The following is a 20,627-nucleotide window of genomic DNA, read 5'->3' on the forward strand; positions in this document are numbered from 1 at the left end:
CATGAATGTATTGGTGGAAGCAGACAGATCAGAGGAGAATGGTGGATCCCTGGGAAGCAGGCCTGGAAAAGTGGGTTCAGCCAGATTTCTGGATGGGGTGGCAAGGAAAGAAGGCATGGGGGTGCTCTGGGGAGCAGCCAACGGGAGATGGGGGGAGCAGGGCCTGACTTCCCTGTGAGGGCAGACTTTACCTCCCAGGCCCCCACTCCTGACCCTAGAGCTGGACTTCTTATCAACTGTTCCTCCTGTTCTCAAAGCAGTATTTGCTTTGTTTTGCTTTATAACACCTTTATTGAGATATAATTTGCATGCCGCAAAATCAACCTTTTTAAAATGTATAATTCAGTGGTTTTTAGTGCATTCACAGTCGTGCAACCATCCCCACTACCTAATTTAAGAACATTTCCGTCACCCTGGAAAGAAACTTCATACCCATTAGCCGTCACTCCCTATTACCCACTCCCAGGCAACCACGGATCTATTTTCCGTCTCTATGGATTTGCCTGTTCTGAACTTTCCATGTAAGTGAAATCATACAAAACATGGCATTTGTGGCTGACTTTTTTCCTAGCCTGATGTTTTCAAGGTTCATCCATGTCGTAGCATGAATCAGTACTTCCCTTTTATGACCAAATAATATTCCACTGTATGTATGTTCCACATTTTATTTATCCACTCATCGGTTGATGGACATTTGGATCATTTTTCCTTTTTAGTTATTGCGGGTAATGCTGATATGAACATTCATATACAACATTTTGTGAGGACCCACATTTTTAGTTTTTCTTGGGTATATACTTAGGAGTGGAATTGCCGGGTCATATGGGAACTCTGTGTTTAGGGCTGTTTGGTTTTCATTTCAATACTCAATGCCTGAGTGTATCAGAGAGAAACCCTTGGCTGTCTGAGCATCCTTGCCTGGCCCCTCCCGGGCTGCTGAGGTTTGGCAGAACTGCGGGTAAGTCCTTTCTCCAGCTGGCTTCAGTTTTCTGATCTGTGAAATGGGGTTCTCATGGATCCCTGCTCACCTTCAGGGACCTTGTTAGTAATTATTACTCACACAGCACGTCAAGGATTGCAAAGCACTCTGCTGGTGTTGGCTGCTTTGGTTCCTTAGCCCTGGGAGTTGGGTGTCATGTTCCTGCTTTGCTGACAGGGAAGGGGAAGCTCAGAGAGGCTAACGGACTTGACTGAGGTGACACTGGGGGTCAGTGGCAGAGCCTGATCTTGACCCTGGCCTCATTAGAGTCCAACTCCCTTGCCTGAACTCCTGCCTCGCATGTGTCTCTGGGTGAGGCCTGCCTGAGCCACCACCACGTTTTATGCCCCATCTTAAGGGCCGGGAAATGAGGACCCGGATGTGGCCCAATAAGGGCTCCAAGATAGAACCGTGCTGTAGGAATAAGGACTCGGCAGAAGTCCACTTTGTAGCTGGGTGTCTTTGGCTAAGTCGCTCCACCTCTGTGAGCCTCAATTTCCCCATCCATAAAGCTGAAACCGTAATCGGGACTCCTCGCGCTGGGGAATGTGCTGAGATGCTGTATATGAAGGGACACGCGTGCCGCCAGGAAGACAGAAGGTGTTACCTGCACACTTAGCCCAGGTGGAGAGCATGGAGAGGGCACAGAGAATTGCCGGGCTATGGAGAAGTGGCTGGGTGGGTCGGGACCAGTGCTAAGGGAGGAGGCATCATCTCGACTGGCCAGGAAGGCGAGAAGTGGGCAGTCTCCTGGGCAGGCCTGGCCTTCTCCAGCCTGGGGCTGCCAGAAACCAGGAAGGGTTTCCAGGGGACTCGTGAAAGAGCCCCAGCCTAGAGGAGAGCGTGTAGACAGGCCTGCTTGTGCCCCCATTCCTCTCCCCCAGCTGGGCCCATAGACGTCTGAGAGGGGGGCCTGCATGACTGCCTTTCTTACCCCGAGTGGTAATAAAACACTTTAAATTTATTGTGACATTTGGATTTAATTAAAAAGTACACACTTAGGGAAGTAGAACATAATGGGGAGAGAGGCAGGGTGGCTTTTCCCCTCCTTTCTTCCCCAAACTAATTAGCGTTGTATTTTAAATTGTTTATGTGCCGCTAATCATCGTAATAAATCATTTATACTGAAAAAGACACACTCGGCTGTGCCCGCCGCGCGGGTTCCGCTCGCCGGGCTCTATCGCGAACAAATTGATCTGGAAGTGAATTTATTAACCACTGGGGAAGAAATCATTAGTGCTTTCTCTAAACATTCCCCAGGTACGCTTTATTGCTGCAGTTTATGCTGTAACTAAAAGGAGCATTACCCAGGCCCATGTTGTAATCTCCTTGCCGAGCTGGCAGCCCCACTCCCGAGGTAGGGGGTGGGAGGGGTGGCAAGCCCTGGCTGCATCTCCCTTATGTGGTCCAGCAACCCCAGCCCTTCCCCTTGCTCCTTGTTCCAAAAGGGGACCCCCGGGAGGTCTCTGTGGGCTGAAGGCTTCAGCCACCCCTTCTGACTCCTCTCAGCTGAAGAGGAGTTCACACTCACTCGTGTTTATGTCTCAGGAGCATGGCTTAAAGGAGGAGCGGCCTGAGATTCAGAGAACCGGGCAGCAGGGGCTGTGAGGTCACTGGGGCCAAAAAGGCTTGTGGTGGACCTGCTTCTCCATGCAGAGATGGAGAAGGCAGCAGTGGTGGGCCGATCATACCCTTAGAGGAACAAATGGGGCTGAGCAGGGACCCAGGCGGGAGCATCCGCTGTGGGCCCAAGCCCCCAAGGCCTTCCTACAATGGGCCCGGACCCTTTTCCGGGGTTTGGCTGAGCAGTCTGTTCTGCTCAGCTACCTGGTGAGGCCTGTGTGCCCTGTGTGTCCCTGCCCATCTCCCCATATGGGCCCAGAACGGTACTCAGTGCTCCCCACATGGTCTGTCTGTTGACAGCACGATTGTCAGCTCCTCGGCAGCAGATACCATGCCTTGGATGATGTGGCCCAGCAGCCAGCTTGCCCTACCGATCTGCACGCAAAATGTTTTCTTTCCCTTCACTCTGGGGGCTGCTGAGCACTCTGACTTCACAGGCCTGCTCTCCAAGACCCTCACACTCATAGCAAGCTTTCTCCCACCCGGTTTCTAGAAGGGGCATCCACTTCTGAACCAAGATCTCTCTAGGGCCCTGTGGCTGGTCTAATACACAAACCCTGCCCGATTCCCAAGGTCTTCTCCTAAATGGCTTCCTCCGCTGGTGCCCCGTGAGCCTCCTCAGCCAGGCTGGGAGGTGGACAGGGATCTGGCCCACACAGGCCTTGCCTTTGGTGGCTCTCATCCAGTTCTACAAAGGAGGGTGGGGCAGCCCCCAGGGTCTCAACAGGAAGCCTCAAGAAGGCACCCCATAGGCAGTGCTGGGTCAGCAAGAGCCAAAGGGGCTCCTGACCTTGTGGCCCCTGGGGGCAGGCACTGGAGTCTCCCTCCTTGCCCCCTTGTCCTCCCTTCCCTCAGCCAGCCTGTGGCTAGCAGATAAGTTCTGGATGCTTCCAGAAGGAAGCAGAACCCGGCATCTGACTAGGCTGAGCCTGCCTGGAGGGTCCCCTCCTTGTGTCTGGAGAACACATTTAAAAGTTTGAATTCAAAATTGATTTTGAAGGGCCCTAATCTCTGATCCCCTGGCGCTCACGGTGTGTCTGCAGCTCCTGCCAGACTCTCGTTTTCTGGTTCAGCGCGTTGGTGCTCACGTCCCTGATGCTGTGAAATTGAGACTCGTCTGAGAGTCCGTGCCCTCCTCCTCTGCGGAGATTGCAGGCCCCTTGGGAGCCCTGTTTCATTAGATGGGTGACGTGGGCTTTGCGGGTGCCCAGGGAGCCGCTGAGTTGCTGTCTGGGGAACACAGCTTCCAGACGCTTCCCTGCTGATTTCTTACAGCTGTGTGGCTCCAAGCAGCATCCTGTCGAGGGACCTGGGGGCTTGCTCCAGCAGCCCAGGACAGGATAGGGTTTGGTGGAGGCTGCAGATGGGAAAGGCTTGTGCCTGGGGTTCTTCTGTAGTAACCTTCAGGGGCTTTTTCTTCCCACTGGCCCTCAGAGGCTCAGACTTGGCTGGGAGGAGGGAGGGGTCACATCCCTAAGCCCAAAGGACCCTCAGGTGGGGAGTAGGGGAGGCTCGGTCTGTGCCAGGGGAAGAGGGGTGTCCAGGTCACAAGCACAAAGGGGAAGCCTGAGCTGCTGAGGTTACACAGGTGACTGAACTTTGGGGCTCTCCCTCCACCCGCTGAGGGTTGGGATGGTGTATTTATGTGCAAGGGGACATTCAGAGGGGGACTTCATTCCTCATGGGTCTGCAGGGGTTGAAGAAGAGGATTGCTGCCCCTTGATATAAGGGGTAGAGGGCTTATATTTGCAAAAGAGCTATCATTTCTCAGTTGGAGCCCTGGACTGGACCTCTCATAATTCCAGATTGAGGATGGTAGGACCTAGACACTGCCACAGTTGGACCTGCTTTGGTAGAGACACAGAGCTATAGATGCCTAGCGATGTGTGGCATGGCCCAGCAACAAGCCAGACTGAGGTTCCCATCTCCAGGAAGCCTGCTGTCTGCATCAGCCCCCTCTGGCCAGCAGACTCTTACCAATAATATCCGGATAGATTCCGCTCAGTCTCTTTATTCATTAACTGAACTGATAGTTAAGAAGTGATTTCCATAGGGCTAAGTACTGGAGACACAGTGGTGAATAAGACAGGACTCCCAAAATAGGCCCTCAGGGCACTTTCATTCTTATGAGAGAGACCGATCATTGTCTTAAGTACAATCACACACACATAAAAAAACAAAAAACAAAAAACCTAAAACAATTATAAATTATGTTTACAAACTCAGAAGGAAATGACCAGGGAATCATTTCAGTAAAGAAATAAGGTGATCAAGGAAAGCCTCTCTGAGGAGGTGACATTTAAGCTGAAGCCCAAGGATGAGAAGGAGCCAGCCACATGAAGACGTAGAGAAGGGTGTTCTGGGAAAGAGGGGTGGGGGTGGGGGTGAGGAAACAGCATGTGCAAAGGCCCTGAGGCAGGAGGGAGATCTGGAATGTGGCTGGTGCACACTATGAGAGGTGGAGGCAGGGGCCAGACTGCATGAGGATATCATAAGCTTGTTGAAGAGGGTGGATGTTATTCTCAGCCCACTGGAAGTTATGGAAGGGTTTCAAGCTGAGCAGTGACCTGACCTACTTTGTTCTGAAAGATTTCTGTAGCTGCTGTATGGAGAATGGATTGTAGACAGTAGACATGAGAGGCTGGTAGGGAGCTATGCTGATAGCGTGGCGAAAGATGATGGTGGCTCCGGAAATGGAAAGGGGAGGCAGTCTGGGAAGTGGGAGTCAGCAGTAGGGAGAGAGGATGACGGAAGATCTGAGGTGACTCTGAGTCTCTGGCCTGAGCATCTGGGTGGGTGATGGTGTTAGCGTGATGAGAGGAAGCCTGGGGTATGGGTAAAGGGGCCAGGTTTCAGGGAGGAGAGGTCGAGTCCTGTTTGGGACCTGTTGCTTTTGAGGTATGGCTGGGACCTTATAGAAACAATCAGAGCTGGGAGAGCGGGCCTGCACTCATCCTGCAGACCACTGGGCAGTTAACTGAAGTGTCATTCCCCGTGACAGTCTCCAAAGAGCGCTTGCAGCTTCCAATGTCTCTGAGTCCCCCCCGAAGATCGTCAGAGAACCGCGTGTCTTTGGGGAGCTACTTCCATTTGCACCTGCTCCAGGGCATCGTCCGGGCCCCTGTGTGGTCTGGACTGGGTCCCTGAAAGCCCTCACCAGCCACCAGGCTGTGCTGGCTTTGGCTTCCCTCAACAGTGAGGGCCTGTGAGATGTGCGTGGAGACAGCTCAGCACCTTCACCTCCAGACACTCAAAGGTCACCGCAGGGCCAGGCTTTAGGACACACCATTCCTAAGGAGGTTTGATCCCCTAAAACCTGCTGCAGAAATACACCCTCATAGGAAATGGCTCCTCTGGAGGGCACTGGGGCCCAGAGGCCTGTCCTACCCTGATGTACCCTGCAGGCGGTATTTAGAACTTTCTTCTTTTGGCAGCGACCAGATTGAGTCCAAGTAGAACTTCACTTTCCCCAATGCTTAGGAAAAACATGATGCCATACTGCCGGAGCAGCAAGGAGCTAGAGCAGGAAGGGGCTGGGGTCAACAGCCTGGGTCCCAGGCCCCCCCACTTGGCCACTCCTAGGCTTGCCATGGGGCAGGTTGTGTGATTTCTCTGACCTCCTGGTCATCACAAAGATGAGCGTTAACGAATGTAAAGCACTCGGCACAGAGTAGGCAGTAAAGACTATCATCCCACTGTTGAACATGACTGTAGCAGCTGCAAGTATATGGGAACAGCACTGCATGGTGCTCCCTCCAGCCCTACTGTGATGCGCTATGGACACAGGAAGGGACTTAACACTTTAGAGAAGGCAATTATTGCTGGACCTCCTTTCAGTTTCTTACCCTGATTTGGGCCCCGTTCTAGGTCCCCCTCCCTCCCCTCTTCCCTCATTCACACACCAGCCCCTGGCTGTTGATTGAGCCCCTCCCGCTCCCCCCAGCAACTGGGTCTGAAGACCCCAGCCCTCCCCTCACAGCTCAGCCCACCACCCTGAGGACATGTGAGGACATGTGCCATCTCAGGGCTTCTTTGTCCCTCTCAAGGCTGCAATGCAGGCATCTTACATCTGCCGCTACACAGCCCTTCTGGGGGTCCCCCTTCTGGCCCTGTCCCCCTTCTGGCCCCACGTCCAAGCCCTTCCAAGGTCCCATAGCAGCTACAGCTTATAGCTCCTGTGGAACCACCAATGGAGCAGAAGTGGCCTGTGGCTCACCGGAGCATAGGGACTGTGCCCTGCCATCATTTCTCCTGTTCTTAACCCAGGCCCTGCTCTAGGAGTGCCACTGGCCCCCACCCCGGCATCATGCTGGCATCTAGGCCACATAGGGGTACCCAGACGCTGCCCCAGTAAACCTTCCCGAATCAGTCTGTGCAGAGAAGCCATGGGCCGTGGGCTGGGTGAGAACCTGAAGTCCGGAGTTGGCCAGGAGAGGGTTCAGTCCCTGCCCTGCAGCCTCCTAGCTGTGTGACCTTGGGTAAGGACTTGAACCTCCCTAGGCCTCTGCTTCCTCATCTGTTGAATGGGGGCCATCATTAGGACGTCAGAGTGAATCCGAGGATTCCCTGAGATCTCAGGTGTAGTGAGTACAGAGTAAATGGTGGGTTTTATGGAGAGGCCTCCAAAGTCTTGGCTGAGGCGTGTCCATCTCAGTTCTTTATTTTTTTCTTGGAGGTGGAACATATATGCAGTAAGAGGTGCAAATCTCAAATGTTCAGTCCAACGAGCTTCTGCATTTATGTGCACCCCTTTAAACACCACCCAGATCAAGACCGAGACATTTCCAGTTCTTTAGCAGGCTTCCTCAAACCTCCTGCCCCGTGATAACATACACCATTATTCTGGCATTTTTCACCACAGATCGGTTTTGCCTGTTTGGGTAATGCATAGAGATAGAATTATACCGTATGTAGCTTTTGTGTCTGGCTGGCTTCTTTCATTCAGCATTATGCTGTCCGATTCTCCATGTTGTTGTGTACCTGTGATCCGTCTTCTTCATGGCTGTGTGGTATTCCACTGTGTGAGCGCACCACAGTTTGTTATCCATTTCACTGTTGTTGATGGGCATTTGTGGTGTTTGCAGGTTGGGGCTGTTGTGAAGAAAACTGCTCTGGATGTCCTTGTACATCCCCTCTGGTGGGCATACACTGTCATTTCTGGTGGGGGAATACCTAGGAAGAGAATAATTGGATCGTAAGACATAGATCATTTTTCTTAGCTGATTTTATAGAAAGATTTATTTATTTGCCAGAGAGAGAGAATGAGAGAACATACAAGCAGGGGCGAGCAGCAGGCAGAGAGAGAAACAGACTCCCCACTGAGCAGGGAGCCTGATGGGGGACTCGATCCCAGGACCCTGGGATCATGACCTGAGCCAAAGGCAGACACTTAATCAACTGAGCCACCCAGATGTCCCTTAGCTGATTTTTTTAGGCCACTATATCAAACAATGTGTTTCATATCCATACATTGTACTTTTTGTCCATTAATTTAATCCTCAGAATTATTCTCTAAAGTGGGCTGTCCTCATTTAGCAGGTAGGGAAATTGAAGGAGAGCTGAGAAGCGATGGAGCCAGAATTCAAGTCAAGGCCGTCTCTCTGCAGGGCCCCTAGTCTTTGTGTCTACACCACCTGCCTCTTCCACCAGCCCCTTTGAGGGACAGTGCCAGGGCAAAAGGGACCAGTCCTCCAGTGAGCTGGCCACTGCTCCAACATCCCTCCTCTGGCCCAATGGGGAGTTGGAGGCCACGGGAACCCGAATTCTCTCCCTCTTCTCATGCAATGAGCACGCCACTTGCAAAGGGGTGCACGGAGGTGTGGTAATGAACGTGCTCTAGGTGGCTGTAGCCACGCGTTTCAACAGTTGTTCTCGTTGGCTTTTGATTCCAAATGAGTAGGAAATGCTATTAGTTCAGGCCTCGCCTGCCGCATGGCAAGGCCCTGGGATAGGAGTGCAGTGAGACGAGAAATTGTGGAGATAAAACTGGTGTGAAATGGAGGCCTTCTCACAAGGCTGGATGTGCCCGTGCGAAATGAAGTTACTTCTGAGAAAACGAGATTTAAAGAGATTCTGCGGAATTAGATTACACTTTCAAATTTCCTTATTAAACAGGACTGATGCTGTGGAGGGGCTACTGGCTGGCTCTGTTTGGGACCCTCCTCTGCCCTTCCAGGCCCAGGTGTGGGCCCACGTGGGCACAAGCACCTTGCAGCTTGGCCATGACCCAGATCCCCAAAGACCGCAGACCCCGCCCCACCTGCAGCAGCTGGAGCGGATGCAAAGCATGGGACTGACTTTCTGGAGAATCCCCAGCACTGCCCTGGGTTCTGTGTGGGTAAAACCCAGGGGCTCCCACTCTTCCCTATCCTTAGGAAAGTGGTGTTGAGAACCAGGCACCAGGCCTCTTCCTCGTGGGTTTTGCTCAAATCAGAGCTCAATTTTGAGTGACCATCTACTTTTGGAAATGCTGTGGGTTTTTTGTGTGTTTTTTTTTAAAGATTTTATTTATTTATTTGACAGACAGAGATCACAAGTCGGCAGAGAGGCAGGCAGAGAGAGAGGGGGAAGCAGGCTCCCCACTGAGCAGAGAGCCTGATGTGGGGCTCGATCCCAGGACCCTGAGATCATGACCTGAGCCAAAGGCAGAGTCTTAACCCACTGAGCCACCCAGGTGCCCGGAAATGTTGTGTTTTAAAAGGCAGTAAAGGTGCTGTGACCACTTGTGCGTAGGTGTGTGTAATACCTGAGCACGCCCATCACGCATGTGCGCGGATGCAGGGGTGTGTGCGAGCAGCTGCTAGATGCCAGCATTGTACCAGGCTGCAGGATGAAACCATCGTGGGGAGAATCGGCACAGTCCCACCTCTCATGGAGCTGGCGTACATGTGTGTGTTTACATGTCTGCACACGAGCACCCGTGTGCTGCTGTGCATGTTTGCAGGCGTGTCCTGAGTCTCTGTCGCTCTTTGTTTTAATGCCTCCCGCCTGGGGTCCACAAGCACCTCAAGAGGTTCGTAGCACACAGTCTGAGAGCATAGCCAACACCAAAGCCAGGGCTTGGACCCGGGATTCAAATCCCAGCACTGTCCCATTCTACCCATGTGTCCCCTGACAGGTTGGAACCATTCTTGGGCCTCAGTCTTCTCCTTGGTAAAATGGGAATAACAAGCCCCAGGGGAGCCCAGCTTCTGCCCCAGGTAGCCGAGCTGCGGTGTGTGGAGACAGGTTTAGAAGCACCACTGAGACACATACAGAGATGACGAGAGCTGCCAAGGGAACACCCACCTGTGGCCCCCGGAGGGCCTGCCCTGAGCTGCCATAGTGATCCCTTCCCACCTGCTTGCCCATCAGCCAGGCAGCACTGCTTCCTCCTACACGTGTCTGCCGCGACCACGGGACTGTTCTTCGGGTGACGCTGGACTGAAGCCAGTGCCTATGTGACTTTAACCAGGGTCACACATTCAAATCCGTGTATTTGCCTCGAAGTTTGTGATCATCACTATTTTAGAGGCCTGAGATGGAGCTGTGACTAAGGTCATCCCTTCCCCTGTGCCAGACAAAGTGACACTGATCAGAGCTAACCTTTGCCTGCCGGGTCCGTCAGTCCTAAGCACTTCGCAGAGACTGGCTCCCTGATTCCTCACGGCATCTCTGTGAGATGCGGACTGTTTTCATACTCATTTGACAACAAAGAAAACTGAAGCACAGAGGAATTAAAGTCACACCGTCAAAGGCGTCACAAACCCAAACTGAAGGGTACTCCGTAACCGGCCTGGACTCTTCAAAAATGCTAGTGTCTTGAAACACAAAGAGAGGCTTGGGAATTCTTTCACATTTAAACAGACTAAACTTGACAAGTGAAAGCGATGCAGGATCCAGAATGTTAGTTTGCCATAAAGGGTATTATTGGGGGAATCGGTCAGATCTGAATGAAGTCCGCAAGTAATAGTGTTAGATCAAGGATAATTTCCTGGTTTTGTTAATTGTATTGTGGCTATGTGAGAGAATGTCCTTGCTTTTGGGAAAAACGCATCAAAGTATTTAGGAGTGTGAGCCTTCCTGTCTGAACCCAACTCGCAAATGAGTCAGGGAAAAAATCATAGGTAGCTATATAGAGAAGGATAAAGCAAATATGGTAAAATGCTCCTATTTAGGGAATCTAGGCAAAAGGTGGACAGGAATTCTTTCTATTTTGCAACTTCTCTGAAGGCCTGAAATTGTGTCAAGATAAAAAGTTGAAGGAAACAAGGGTCAGAACAGGGGGAGGGCATCCTGGGACGCATATTAAGAATACTCCCCAGTTTCCGTGTCAGTCCCCCCTGGAAGCCAGATTCTGCTGTGCCTTAGTATGCGTGACCTTGTTCTGTCCTCGCCACCATCTTTTTGGCTCCCCATTTCACAGAAGCAAGTCAGAAAGATGGGGGATTTGCGCCAGGCCCTCGAGCTCCTTGGGACAGTGCTCAGGCTGTAAAGCAGGCTCTCTGACTTCAAGCTCTGTGCCCTGCACCTCACAGCCACTGCTGACTCTGACTTTGGGTGGCAGGTGGGGTGGGTAGAGCAAGGCATTTCTTCCTGGAGCCGTGGTGGAGGGAAGGTGCTGGGATAGAAGCAGACCAGGTCCATATGCAGGTTGGAGAGGGATATTATTCTAGGATTCTGCAGGGACCAGGTCCCGCAGTGCCAAGCAGGACAAGCTAGCATGTGGGAGGGGGTCTCTGGTGCCAGCTGGAGTTGCCAGCAGTGGCCGCAGTGGCGCAGGGCCTAGCTGGGAGTGACCCAGGGCTGGGTGGGGTGGGCTTTGGCGGGTAGAGGACTGGCTTTGGAGGAGCTTGTGGGAGGTAGCAGGAGTGCTCCCCAGCTGGGCTCAGCCTGCTGTCCAAGCTGGAGGGAGGCATCAGGGGGACTGGGAGCCGGTGGGCTTGGCAGTTTGGAGAAGTTCACATACCCGATATGGGGGGCGGCGAGCTTGGCCTGGGATAGCTGGGCAGGGATTACTGAGGACTTACTTGAGTCTGACGTGGCAGACCCCCGGGGGGTCCAAGTGAAGAGAAGGGCTTCTCTCCTGGCTGGAGAGTGGGTACAGGAAGAGCTGAATGACCTCTGGCAGTCCCTCCTGGTCACTGGGACTGTCTGGCTTTTCCCCAGATTAAAGAGCCGAGGGTAAGTGTCTGGCAGCCGATGAGTCAGACCCGCAGGCTGCCTCCTCCTCCTATCAGCCTGCCTGGCATAGAGGCGGGCTGGGGTTTGGCCTGCCTCCCCTCAACTGGCATCCCCCCCACACCCTGAGATGTAGGGGTAACACATGGGCTATGTGAACTGGTTTATTTTGCTGGGTCCCGCGTGTGTCTGAGTGTGTGCCCATGCGTGTGGGCAGGCTCAAACATCATCCATTGTAAAATATCAGTGTTTTCATGGGTGAGTAGTAATTACTGGGTAATGCTTTAAAACCTTTCCTGAAGGAGCGCAAAGCTGTTTTTTTTCTAAAGTCAGGAGTACATTAAAAGGATTACCATGTAGATTTGATTTTTAGATAACACTAAAATGGATCCCAAATGGACTTCAGCAAAGGGATGCTATCTCCTTAATGGAAAGTGCATGGCCCGAGGCTCAGCTCCCAGAGCCAGGCAGGGGAGGGAGGGAGGGAAGAGGTGTCTGCAGGGCTGACTGGCGGGCTGGGTGGGGGTTGGGGAGGCAGGGCTGCGAGGGCAAGCCTTGACCCTCTGGGGAACATCTCACTCCATTTGGGGAACAGGAGAGATGGCCCCTTTAAACCTCCTTGCCTTTTCAGGAGTGTTTTCAGGTCTCCTGAACCAGCCCTATGAGAGAGCAAACACAGTGTGGGTGCTCGGTAAAGAAGGAAGGAGTGAGTCAGACTTCTCCCAGGACCTCAGCCTTTCTAGGCAGAGAAAGCCCAAGGTCCCCATATGCTCTGGGAGCTCCTCAGCCAGGCTGGAGTTCTGTGCGTCGGTGGACATCAGACACTGTTTGGCAGAAGTCTTGTGGCTTCTTAAGAGTTCTCCAGGGCCCAGGAAACAGAGTTCCCAGGCCTTATGGAGCCCCGCCGTGGGCCAGAGCCAGCCCAGGCATGGGCAGGGCGCAGAGGACCTGGACTGGCTTGTGGCTTTGCTCCTCACGGCCTTCCCGGGTCCTGTCAGTTCCAGGCCCAGCCAGTGCTACAGATCACAGCTCCGCGGGCTCTGCGGCTAGGCGTGCTGGGGCCTTAGCTCTAAAGGCCAGCCTGTCCAGGAGCCATGCCAGACCTCTCTTGGGGAGGGGGGGCTCAGGCTGCTGCCTGTCCAGGTACGTAAGGGGAAAACCAGCCTTGATGGGCCTATCCTAGAGACCCGGCCTGAGATTTTGCAAGTTGGTGAGTCTGTATTTACAGCTGTGCTGGCTGGGTATTCCCTCCACAGGACCCAGGGACAGTCCTTCCAAAGACCTCCTCACATCCAGCTCTCCAGACCCCTCCCCCATTTTCCCACACCCTGTAGGTCTGGCCCTGGAAGGAACCCTTCAGAGCTCCCTTGGCTCTCAGGGCTGCCTGCTCCCCAGCTGGCTCCCGCGGCCTCCTCAGAGCTCTGTGACTAGACTGGACCCTGGCAGAGGAGACACAGGCAGGCCTGAGGACATAGTCATCCTCAGCCTCATCACTCTCTCAGACCAATTAACCTTTAGAGCTGCATTAAGGAAATTAGGCAGCAGGCATCCCAGCTAACAGGCCCTGCAGGGACTGGAGGAAGGAGGGAGGAGAGTCCACTGCCAGTCAGTGCGGCGTCCCCTCTGCCGTCACCTGTCCTGCTCCCGGGCCCTAGAAGGCCTCCTCCCCAAGAAAGGTCTGAAGAGGCAGCAAAGCACAGCAGCAGGGAGGACCCCCAGAGCCTGCTGGGTGATGAGTGGCTTATACTAGACCTTGCCTTCAGACCTGTGCCTCAGTTTCCCCACCATTCCTTAGAGCATTTGCCTGGAAGAGCTCGGAGGGGCCTTCTGGCCTGACATCTGTGGATTCTAAGGCTGAAGCCTCTTGGAGGCTGCTTCTCTTCTCAAGTCTGAGGAAGGGTCAGACACCGGGAAGGAAGCCGCTCCAACTCTGGGCCGAGGGCAGTGGGTGGAGGCAGGGATAGGAGGATAAGAGGGATACGAGGGAGTGGGAACTGAACCCAGGTCCCCTGGAGAGTGCTGGGGTCCCTTGGAGAGGACGGGGCCAGGAGGAGGGCAGACTTCATGGGCTTGGTGGAGAGCCAGGGAGGCAGGAAAGGGGGGCTCTTCCCTCCAGAGGGGCCTCCTCTGTGCTCCTGAGCCTTGGTCAGGGAAGGCACACCCTCACCCCCACCGTCTTCATGAGGGGTTCTCAGGCAGCTCGTATAGGTGCCCCACACCTGCCCCAGTCCTGGGTCTCGACTCTGAGACTCCCTGCACTTCACTCCAAGCAGTCTTCACCACAGTCATGCCTCAGGGCTCCGTGTTGGATGTCCAGACTCAGGATGACCTCTGTCCCCACCTCCTCCTTGGTGTTGCTCCCTGCGGTCACTGCTTGTGCCCCTATGGCCTGGGGCTAGGAGCCTGAGTTTCTGTGCACACACACGCACGTGCCTACACGCTAGGCCTGTGTGCATGGGGTGTGCGTGAGTGCACATACTTACCTGCTGGGAGCTCAGCTTCTCCTTCCAGTAAACTCCATGCTGAAATTCCTAGCTTTTGTAGTTTTTCTTGTATGTTGAGAGGCATGCATGGGTCCTGGGGGCAGGGTGGGGGGAACCCCATGGTCCAGAGACTGTGTCCTGGTGGGCAGAGCAAGGGTTCAGAGACTCAGAACCTCCCCGGCCTCAGGCCAGGGCAGGTAGGAAGTTTGAATCTAGCTGGAAGCATTGCTGAGGAGAGCCCAGAGGAGGCCAGGCCCTGCTGTCTCCCTGCTCACTCCGTGGGGACCCCCAGAGCTTCTGCTCCCCACTGGGAGTGTCGTGGGGCATCCCACACTCTTCCTGATACCGCCACAGTTCCACAGGAGTGAACCAAGAGTCCGTAGGCTGATTGAGGGTGAAAGGGTCCTGGGTGCAAGTCTCGAGGTAGCCAAAAGATCTGGGAGTCGCAGTGGACCCAAGCCCACTGTGAGATTCAGTTCTTAGGGCTGCCGGAAGAGCCAGGCAGATGGGGCTGCATGAGGAGAGTTCAGGCTTCCTGGCAAGCAGACTGCACAGGAGGCTGTGGCCAGATGGGGACAAACAGCTCGGGGGCTAGGCCTTGCGGCCACGCGTGTGCTGTGCAGCCAAGCTGATGTGGAGCTCCACAGGCTGCCTGCAGCTTCTGGAGGGACCTCTGCTGGCGGGGGTAACAGCCGGTGCCATGTGGCCCAAAGGGCAGGACCCCGGGGCCAGGGTCGGGGCGGGGGCTTGCTGGGGAGCAAGTGAGGACTGGGAGCCCCCACCCTGAAGAGGACAACAGGGAGAAGCAGTGGGCTCCCATTCCTCGAGGGGATGGGCCCGAGCCCCGGAGCCACAGAGTCAATACCGTGTCCGTCCGTCTGTCGTCCATCTATCCACAGGCGTGCCCATGCTCTCCGTCCAGCCCAAAGGCAAGCAGAAGGGCTGTGCAGGCTGCAACCGCAAGATCAAGGACCGCTACCTGCTCAAGGCACTGGACAAGTACTGGCACGAGGACTGCCTCAAGTGTGCCTGCTGTGACTGCCGCCTGGGGGAGGTGGGCTCCACCCTCTACACCAAGGCCAACCTCATTCTGTGCCGGCGAGACTACCTGAGGTGCGCCTCCCGCCGGCCCCAGCCCCCACCCCCCACCCCCAGGCCCAGCGTGGCTCTTCCCCTGCCTCTAACCCAGGCCCTGAGTGCTCATCCCCGACCATCCCGGCCCAGCCCTGCTCCCCCAGATGTCCACAGAGCCCCACTGTCAGCTGCTTGGCTCAGCACCCAGCACAGAGCCTGAGCCAGCCTTTGCGACCATGGGACACCTGAGATAAGTTTCCCAAGGGTACCAGCCTGGCTCTGTTTGTCAGGTGCTTCTGACCCAACCCGTCCCTGGAATCTGGGAGGAGACACCTCAGAGGCCTTCCAGGACCAGGTGGTCAAGCTCTGACTTCCCTGGGCCCCTCCTGCCTGGGGAAGTCTCCTTGCCTCCTCTTCCCCATGCCCAGCGGGCCCTGGCATTAGACACCTGGGTGCCTGGGGCATCTGGCAGGTAGCCAGACCCTGGGAGAAGGACCACTGATGTTGGAGCTTAAAGACCTGGGTTTGAACTAGCTCTGAACTCTCTAGCTTCTGACCTTCTCCAAGCAGCATTTTGTCCCTCTGTGAATAGTTAATTATGAAGACTAAAGCTTCCCCAGCTCGCATTCCTTGGAGCTCTAACCCGCCCACCCCCCACAACCTAAATCCTATTCCCTGGGGCTATCTCCCCCAATTAACCCTCCCTTAGGCCATTTATGACATCAGCAAGGCTGGAAGGAGGCCACAAAGTGGGGGCCTTGGCTGAGACCCAGCATTTACATTTGGCTGGGTGGCCAAGGCCGGGCCTTGCGAGGAAGGAAGGCCCATTGCATTAATTAACAGGTCAGGCAAGGGCTTCGCGGGGGGCCTCCCACTGCTCAGGTCTGGGCCATGGTAGTGGGCAGGGTTATCAGCAGATGCTGCCCTACTTTCGGGAAGAGGCTAGGGTTTACCTGCCTGCACCTTCTCTTTCAACTTCTGCCTTCAGCCAGAAGTTTTTTAAGTATCGCGATAATCTAGGACCTGTGTGACTCAGTGCTCCTTGCTGGGCTGGAGGAAAAGGTTGAGGCCAGGAGGAGGAGGCCAGGAGGACTCCCCCCTCAATGACCTCCAAGTCAGAAGGTTTCAGACAACCCCTGGGGGCTAGACCTCCCAGGTTGAGGAGAGTTGGCATACCAACCCAGGGGTCCCCGGGACCTGGGCGGGAGGGGCCACAGTGTAGGACGGACTCCCCAGCAGGGTCTAAGCACCCACATGCATTCTGAGTCCTGCCACCTACTGGAGCTGAAGGTATTGTTTCTGGGCTCTGGCAGAGGCCAAGGAATGACTTTGGGGCCAGGTAGGTCAGTGGGCTGGGGTGGGGGTGGGGCTTCCTGGGGCGGCTCCTCCCCAGAGAGGCCTCTCCGAAGGCTGCCCCCTGCAGCCACTGGGGGCAGTGGGGCCCCCCCCTTGGCAGGCAGATGTTGCAGCCCAGTCTTTGTCTGCCTTAATCTGAGCCACCAGGCAGCTCAGGCTGATGAACAATGGAGCCAAGCTTGAGCAGCAGGCGCCTGGGCTTGGGCTGGACAAATCAAGGATTAGGGGGTCTCTCGCCTGCCTCTCAGCCCCCTTGCCTCACTTGGGACTTGTTCAGCCAGTGTGCAGAAAAGAAGCAAAGGGGAGCCTGGGTGGGGGCTTCAACCATTGGAATACCTGGCCCGAGACTGGCCTACATGGGGAGAAAGTGAGCGCCCCATCCCAGAGCTCTGCAACCAGCAGCTAGGAGGAGGGAATGCCTGTGTGAAAGAGGCTTTGGGCCAGATGGTCTTGGAACTTTCTTTGGGCATTGGTCCTATTTTAGAAGCATCTTTGAGCAGGATCACCTAGTCCAGAACCCCCTTTTGAAAAAGGGTATGCTGAGATCCAGGAAGAGGAAAAAGGGATTTAGGCAAGTCACCCAGTGAGTTGGTTGCTGAAAAAGACCACCCCATAGGGTTGTTGTCGAATTAAATGAGTTGATCTCAGTACAGCCCTCAGAACACAGCCTGGCACGTGGCAAACACACTCAGTGGAGGCATTCACTAAGTGGTCCAGGACTGAGAACTTAACCGAAGTTTCCACAACAAGCCTGCAAAGAATGCTCTTCAGTCTCCATTTTATAGTCAAAATAAAGGAGGCTCAGAGAGACCCAGGACCTGCCTGAGGGCCAGTGGACTGCCCCTGAGTTCATGCTCGTGTGACTCGAGTCCTAGCTCATGGCCCAGCCCAGTGTTCTTCCACTGGCCCTAGGTCCCAGTAGCCCAGCCCCAGTGGGAGCCTGGGAGGGGGATCTTGTCAGCCCATCCCAGAGAAGGACAGTGTCACCCAACCCTGGAGCCCCTACACTGCCCTCCATGGGTGGCTGAACTGATTTCTCTGAAGCCCAATCTCTTAGCAGAATCCAGAGGCTGCCCTCTGTGTTCCTTCCCCCTTGCCTAAGCCCACCTGCCAAGCACCCAGGAGTAGGGACCCGCAGGGCCCCGGGTAGAGGCCATTCCTCTGCCCCCCAACCCTGACCAGCCCCTGAGCCCTCTGCACCCTACACCTGGCAGGCTTTTTGGCACCACGGGCAACTGCGCTGCCTGCAGCAAGCTGATCCCAGCCTTTGAGATGGTGATGCGGGCCCGGGACAATGTGTATCACCTCGACTGCTTCGCTTGCCAGCTCTGCAACCAGAGGTGAGTGCATACCTAGAGCAGACCCCAGCAGCTGCCTGCGGGGCCGGTGCACTGCGAGTGCGTACGTGCAAACATGCACGGGCTCAGATGTCGTGTGGTCATGAGCATGCATGTGCATATGTGTGTTTCGTGTATGCCTGAGCCCCATAGCCAGATGTGTGCCCTCTGGCACTGTTGTGTATGTGCTTGGAGGGCCCACGTCTGTGTGGGTGTGATGGGTCACACATGCATGTGCTTACTATGTATAAACATGCGTGTGTGTGGATTTTTAAACGTGCATGTACAAGGCAGGCGTGTGTGTGCTGTGTGCACATGACAAATGAGTACGAACATGCACACATTCAAATGTGCATGTGTCAGGGGTCTACTGGGCCATACGTATGTGCATGTTTCTACATTTCAGTGAGGAGTTCCTGTGCCTGGAAGGGAATGCCCTGATGGGAACAGCTACTCACTCCTGTGAGTCTGGGTCCAGCCCAGCCACTTTCTGACCCTTACACCATGTCCCAGCCCTGTGGGAGGCCCCAGGGACCTAAGAGGCCAGAACTTCTCAGCCCTGTCTGGGGGACTAACACTGGAAGACAAGACCTTTTCTCAGGAGCCCCCATGTCAGGAAGGGGTTCCTCCAAGTGTTCCCAGAGGATGAGGTCCAGAGGGACCTGTAGGGAAGGCCAAGGGGGATGGCGGGGGGGGGGGGGGGGGGTGGCGCTCGGACAGACCCGCGGCTAAGAGGGCTTGGTGAAGTTGCAGTGCCACCTGGTGGTGGGATTGGGATCTGCTGGGACTGAGCCTATGACCCAGGAGTCTGGCTGAAGGCCTAGCCACCCTGGGGTCATCTTTGGGGAAAGAGCCTAATCCTCCCATACTTTAGAAGGACGGGGCGGGGTGGGGGCGCGTTGCAGGCAGGTAGCAAAGCAAGGTCTTCTCTGGGTGAGAGGGAAGATGGTAGGACAGGGTCACCTCCTTCTGGAAGGATGCTCCAGGAAACCTACAGATTCTGTTCAAAGGAAGAGTTTCACTGAGTCATCCTCTTAAGTTGGGAAAAGGAACAGAAGGATAGAAAAATCAAACATTTGACCCCTTCCTCCTCCCCTATTTCTACCTCTCTCCACCTGTCTCCTCTCTCGGTCTTTTTCTGTTTCTTTGTCCTTCTCTCTCTTTCTCCCTCTCCGGGACTGGGGTAGGATATTCCTACAGCTTCCCACCAACCCCACCCCTCCAGGGAAGACCCAACTATGGCCCAGTCTTGTCCATCTGTCTGTCCTACACCCCAGACTACAGGGCCTGGATGAGGACTGGGCTGACCCAGGGTGATTGACCGGGTTTGCTATGAGACCTGTAAGGGATCCCTTCTGGAAAGTTGAAGGAACAAACTCTCCAGGACCTCAGTTCTCACATGTCCACCTCCTGGGCTGGGCTGGGCCTGTCTGGAGCCCCCACCATCCACTGGGACCCCTCCATGGCCTCTCTCTCCTGCTTGGATTTTCCAGATTTTGTGTGGGAGACAAATTCTTCCTGAAGAACAACATGATCTTGTGTCAGATGGACTATGAGGAGGGACAGCTCAATGGCACCTTTGAATCCCAGGTTCAGTAATGCCCAGCGCCTGGCCTCCAGGCCCATCTGTCCGTCTGCCTGTCTGCCCGTCTGCCCGTCTACCCACCCGCCTGGCCGGCCAGCCACTCTCCTGCCAATTAGAACTCCTCCGTCCTCGATGGGAGGGACGGCCCTTCCTCCGCTGCCCGTCTGTGTGTGACCCCTCCTGGGGCCAGGCTGGGCCTGTACAGTCTGTCTTCTGTATATAAATGGGAACATTTATTTTATGAGAAATGTAATGCGATTTTATTACTGGCGTGGATTAAACTTATGAATGTTTCCGGGGAGGTTACTGTGCGTTGATCACCTGACTGATACAGACCTGGGGGTCCCTCTCCTCTACTTGGGAGTGGAACAGGGCCCTCCCCTGGGCTCCCTAAAGCCGGGCACAGAGCAGGACCTGGGGCTGCAGTGTGTGCTATTGATGGGCAGGGCAGGGGAGCTCCAGGTGGGCTTTAGGGGGTAGAAGCTGGAGGGAAGGGGACAAGCCCATGTATCCCACAGCCAGAGGTGGGACCGGGGTGTCCTCCCCTCCTCCTGGAAGAGCCTATACCCTGGCCCCCAAGATAAAGAGAAGCAAGATGAAACCCTCCCTTCCCTGGGTTACTGTGTGGCCTCCCTCCACCGAGACCACCAGCCAGGAACCCAGCCTTGACCTGTTCCCACAGTAAGACCCTGAATCCCGAGCCTGCTACTTTGGGAATACCTTTCACAAACCCCTCTTCCATTTCAGGGTGATGGACAGCCTTTGCTGTCTCCTCCCTGCAGCTTGGGCCTATCCTGGGGCCCGACTTTCTGCTCTCCTGGGTGACCAAGAACAATCTTGTTGGCCTGTATTCAACCCACGCAGTCTAGAGGCTTTCATTCATTCATTCAGCAAACCTTAATCCACTCTGTCTCAGCCCCATGCTGCAAGCACTAGCCATGCGGATGAATCATGGATCGGACACAGTCCCTGCCCTTGAGAAGGATGGAGAAAGCCAGGAAAGCAAGCGGAGACCAGCACAGTGAGGACGA

General features: G+C 54.9%; 1 protein-coding gene across 3 annotated transcripts in view; it reads left to right on the top strand.

Moving 5' to 3' along the window:
- The window catches only part of LMO1 (LIM domain only 1), a 40,241-nt gene extending 20,345 nt beyond the window's left edge, over nt 1-19,896 (top strand). For all 3 annotated transcript variants that reach the window (XM_080817757.1, XM_080817756.1, XM_080817755.1), the window contains 3 exons: nt 15,144-15,357; nt 17,889-18,014; nt 19,505-19,896. In XM_080817757.1, coding sequence (XP_080673883.1) covers nt 15,144-15,357; nt 17,889-18,014; nt 19,505-19,610 — 446 coding nt within the window. In that variant the 3' untranslated portion in view covers nt 19,611-19,896. The remainder of the gene's footprint in view (nt 1-15,143; nt 15,358-17,888; nt 18,015-19,504) is intronic.
- Nucleotides 19,897-20,627: the final 731 nt, after the last annotated feature.

Source organism: Martes martes (genome assembly GCF_963455335.1).
Source record: "Martes martes genome assembly, chromosome: 10".
Lineage (NCBI taxonomy): Eukaryota > Metazoa > Chordata > Mammalia > Carnivora > Mustelidae > Martes > Martes martes.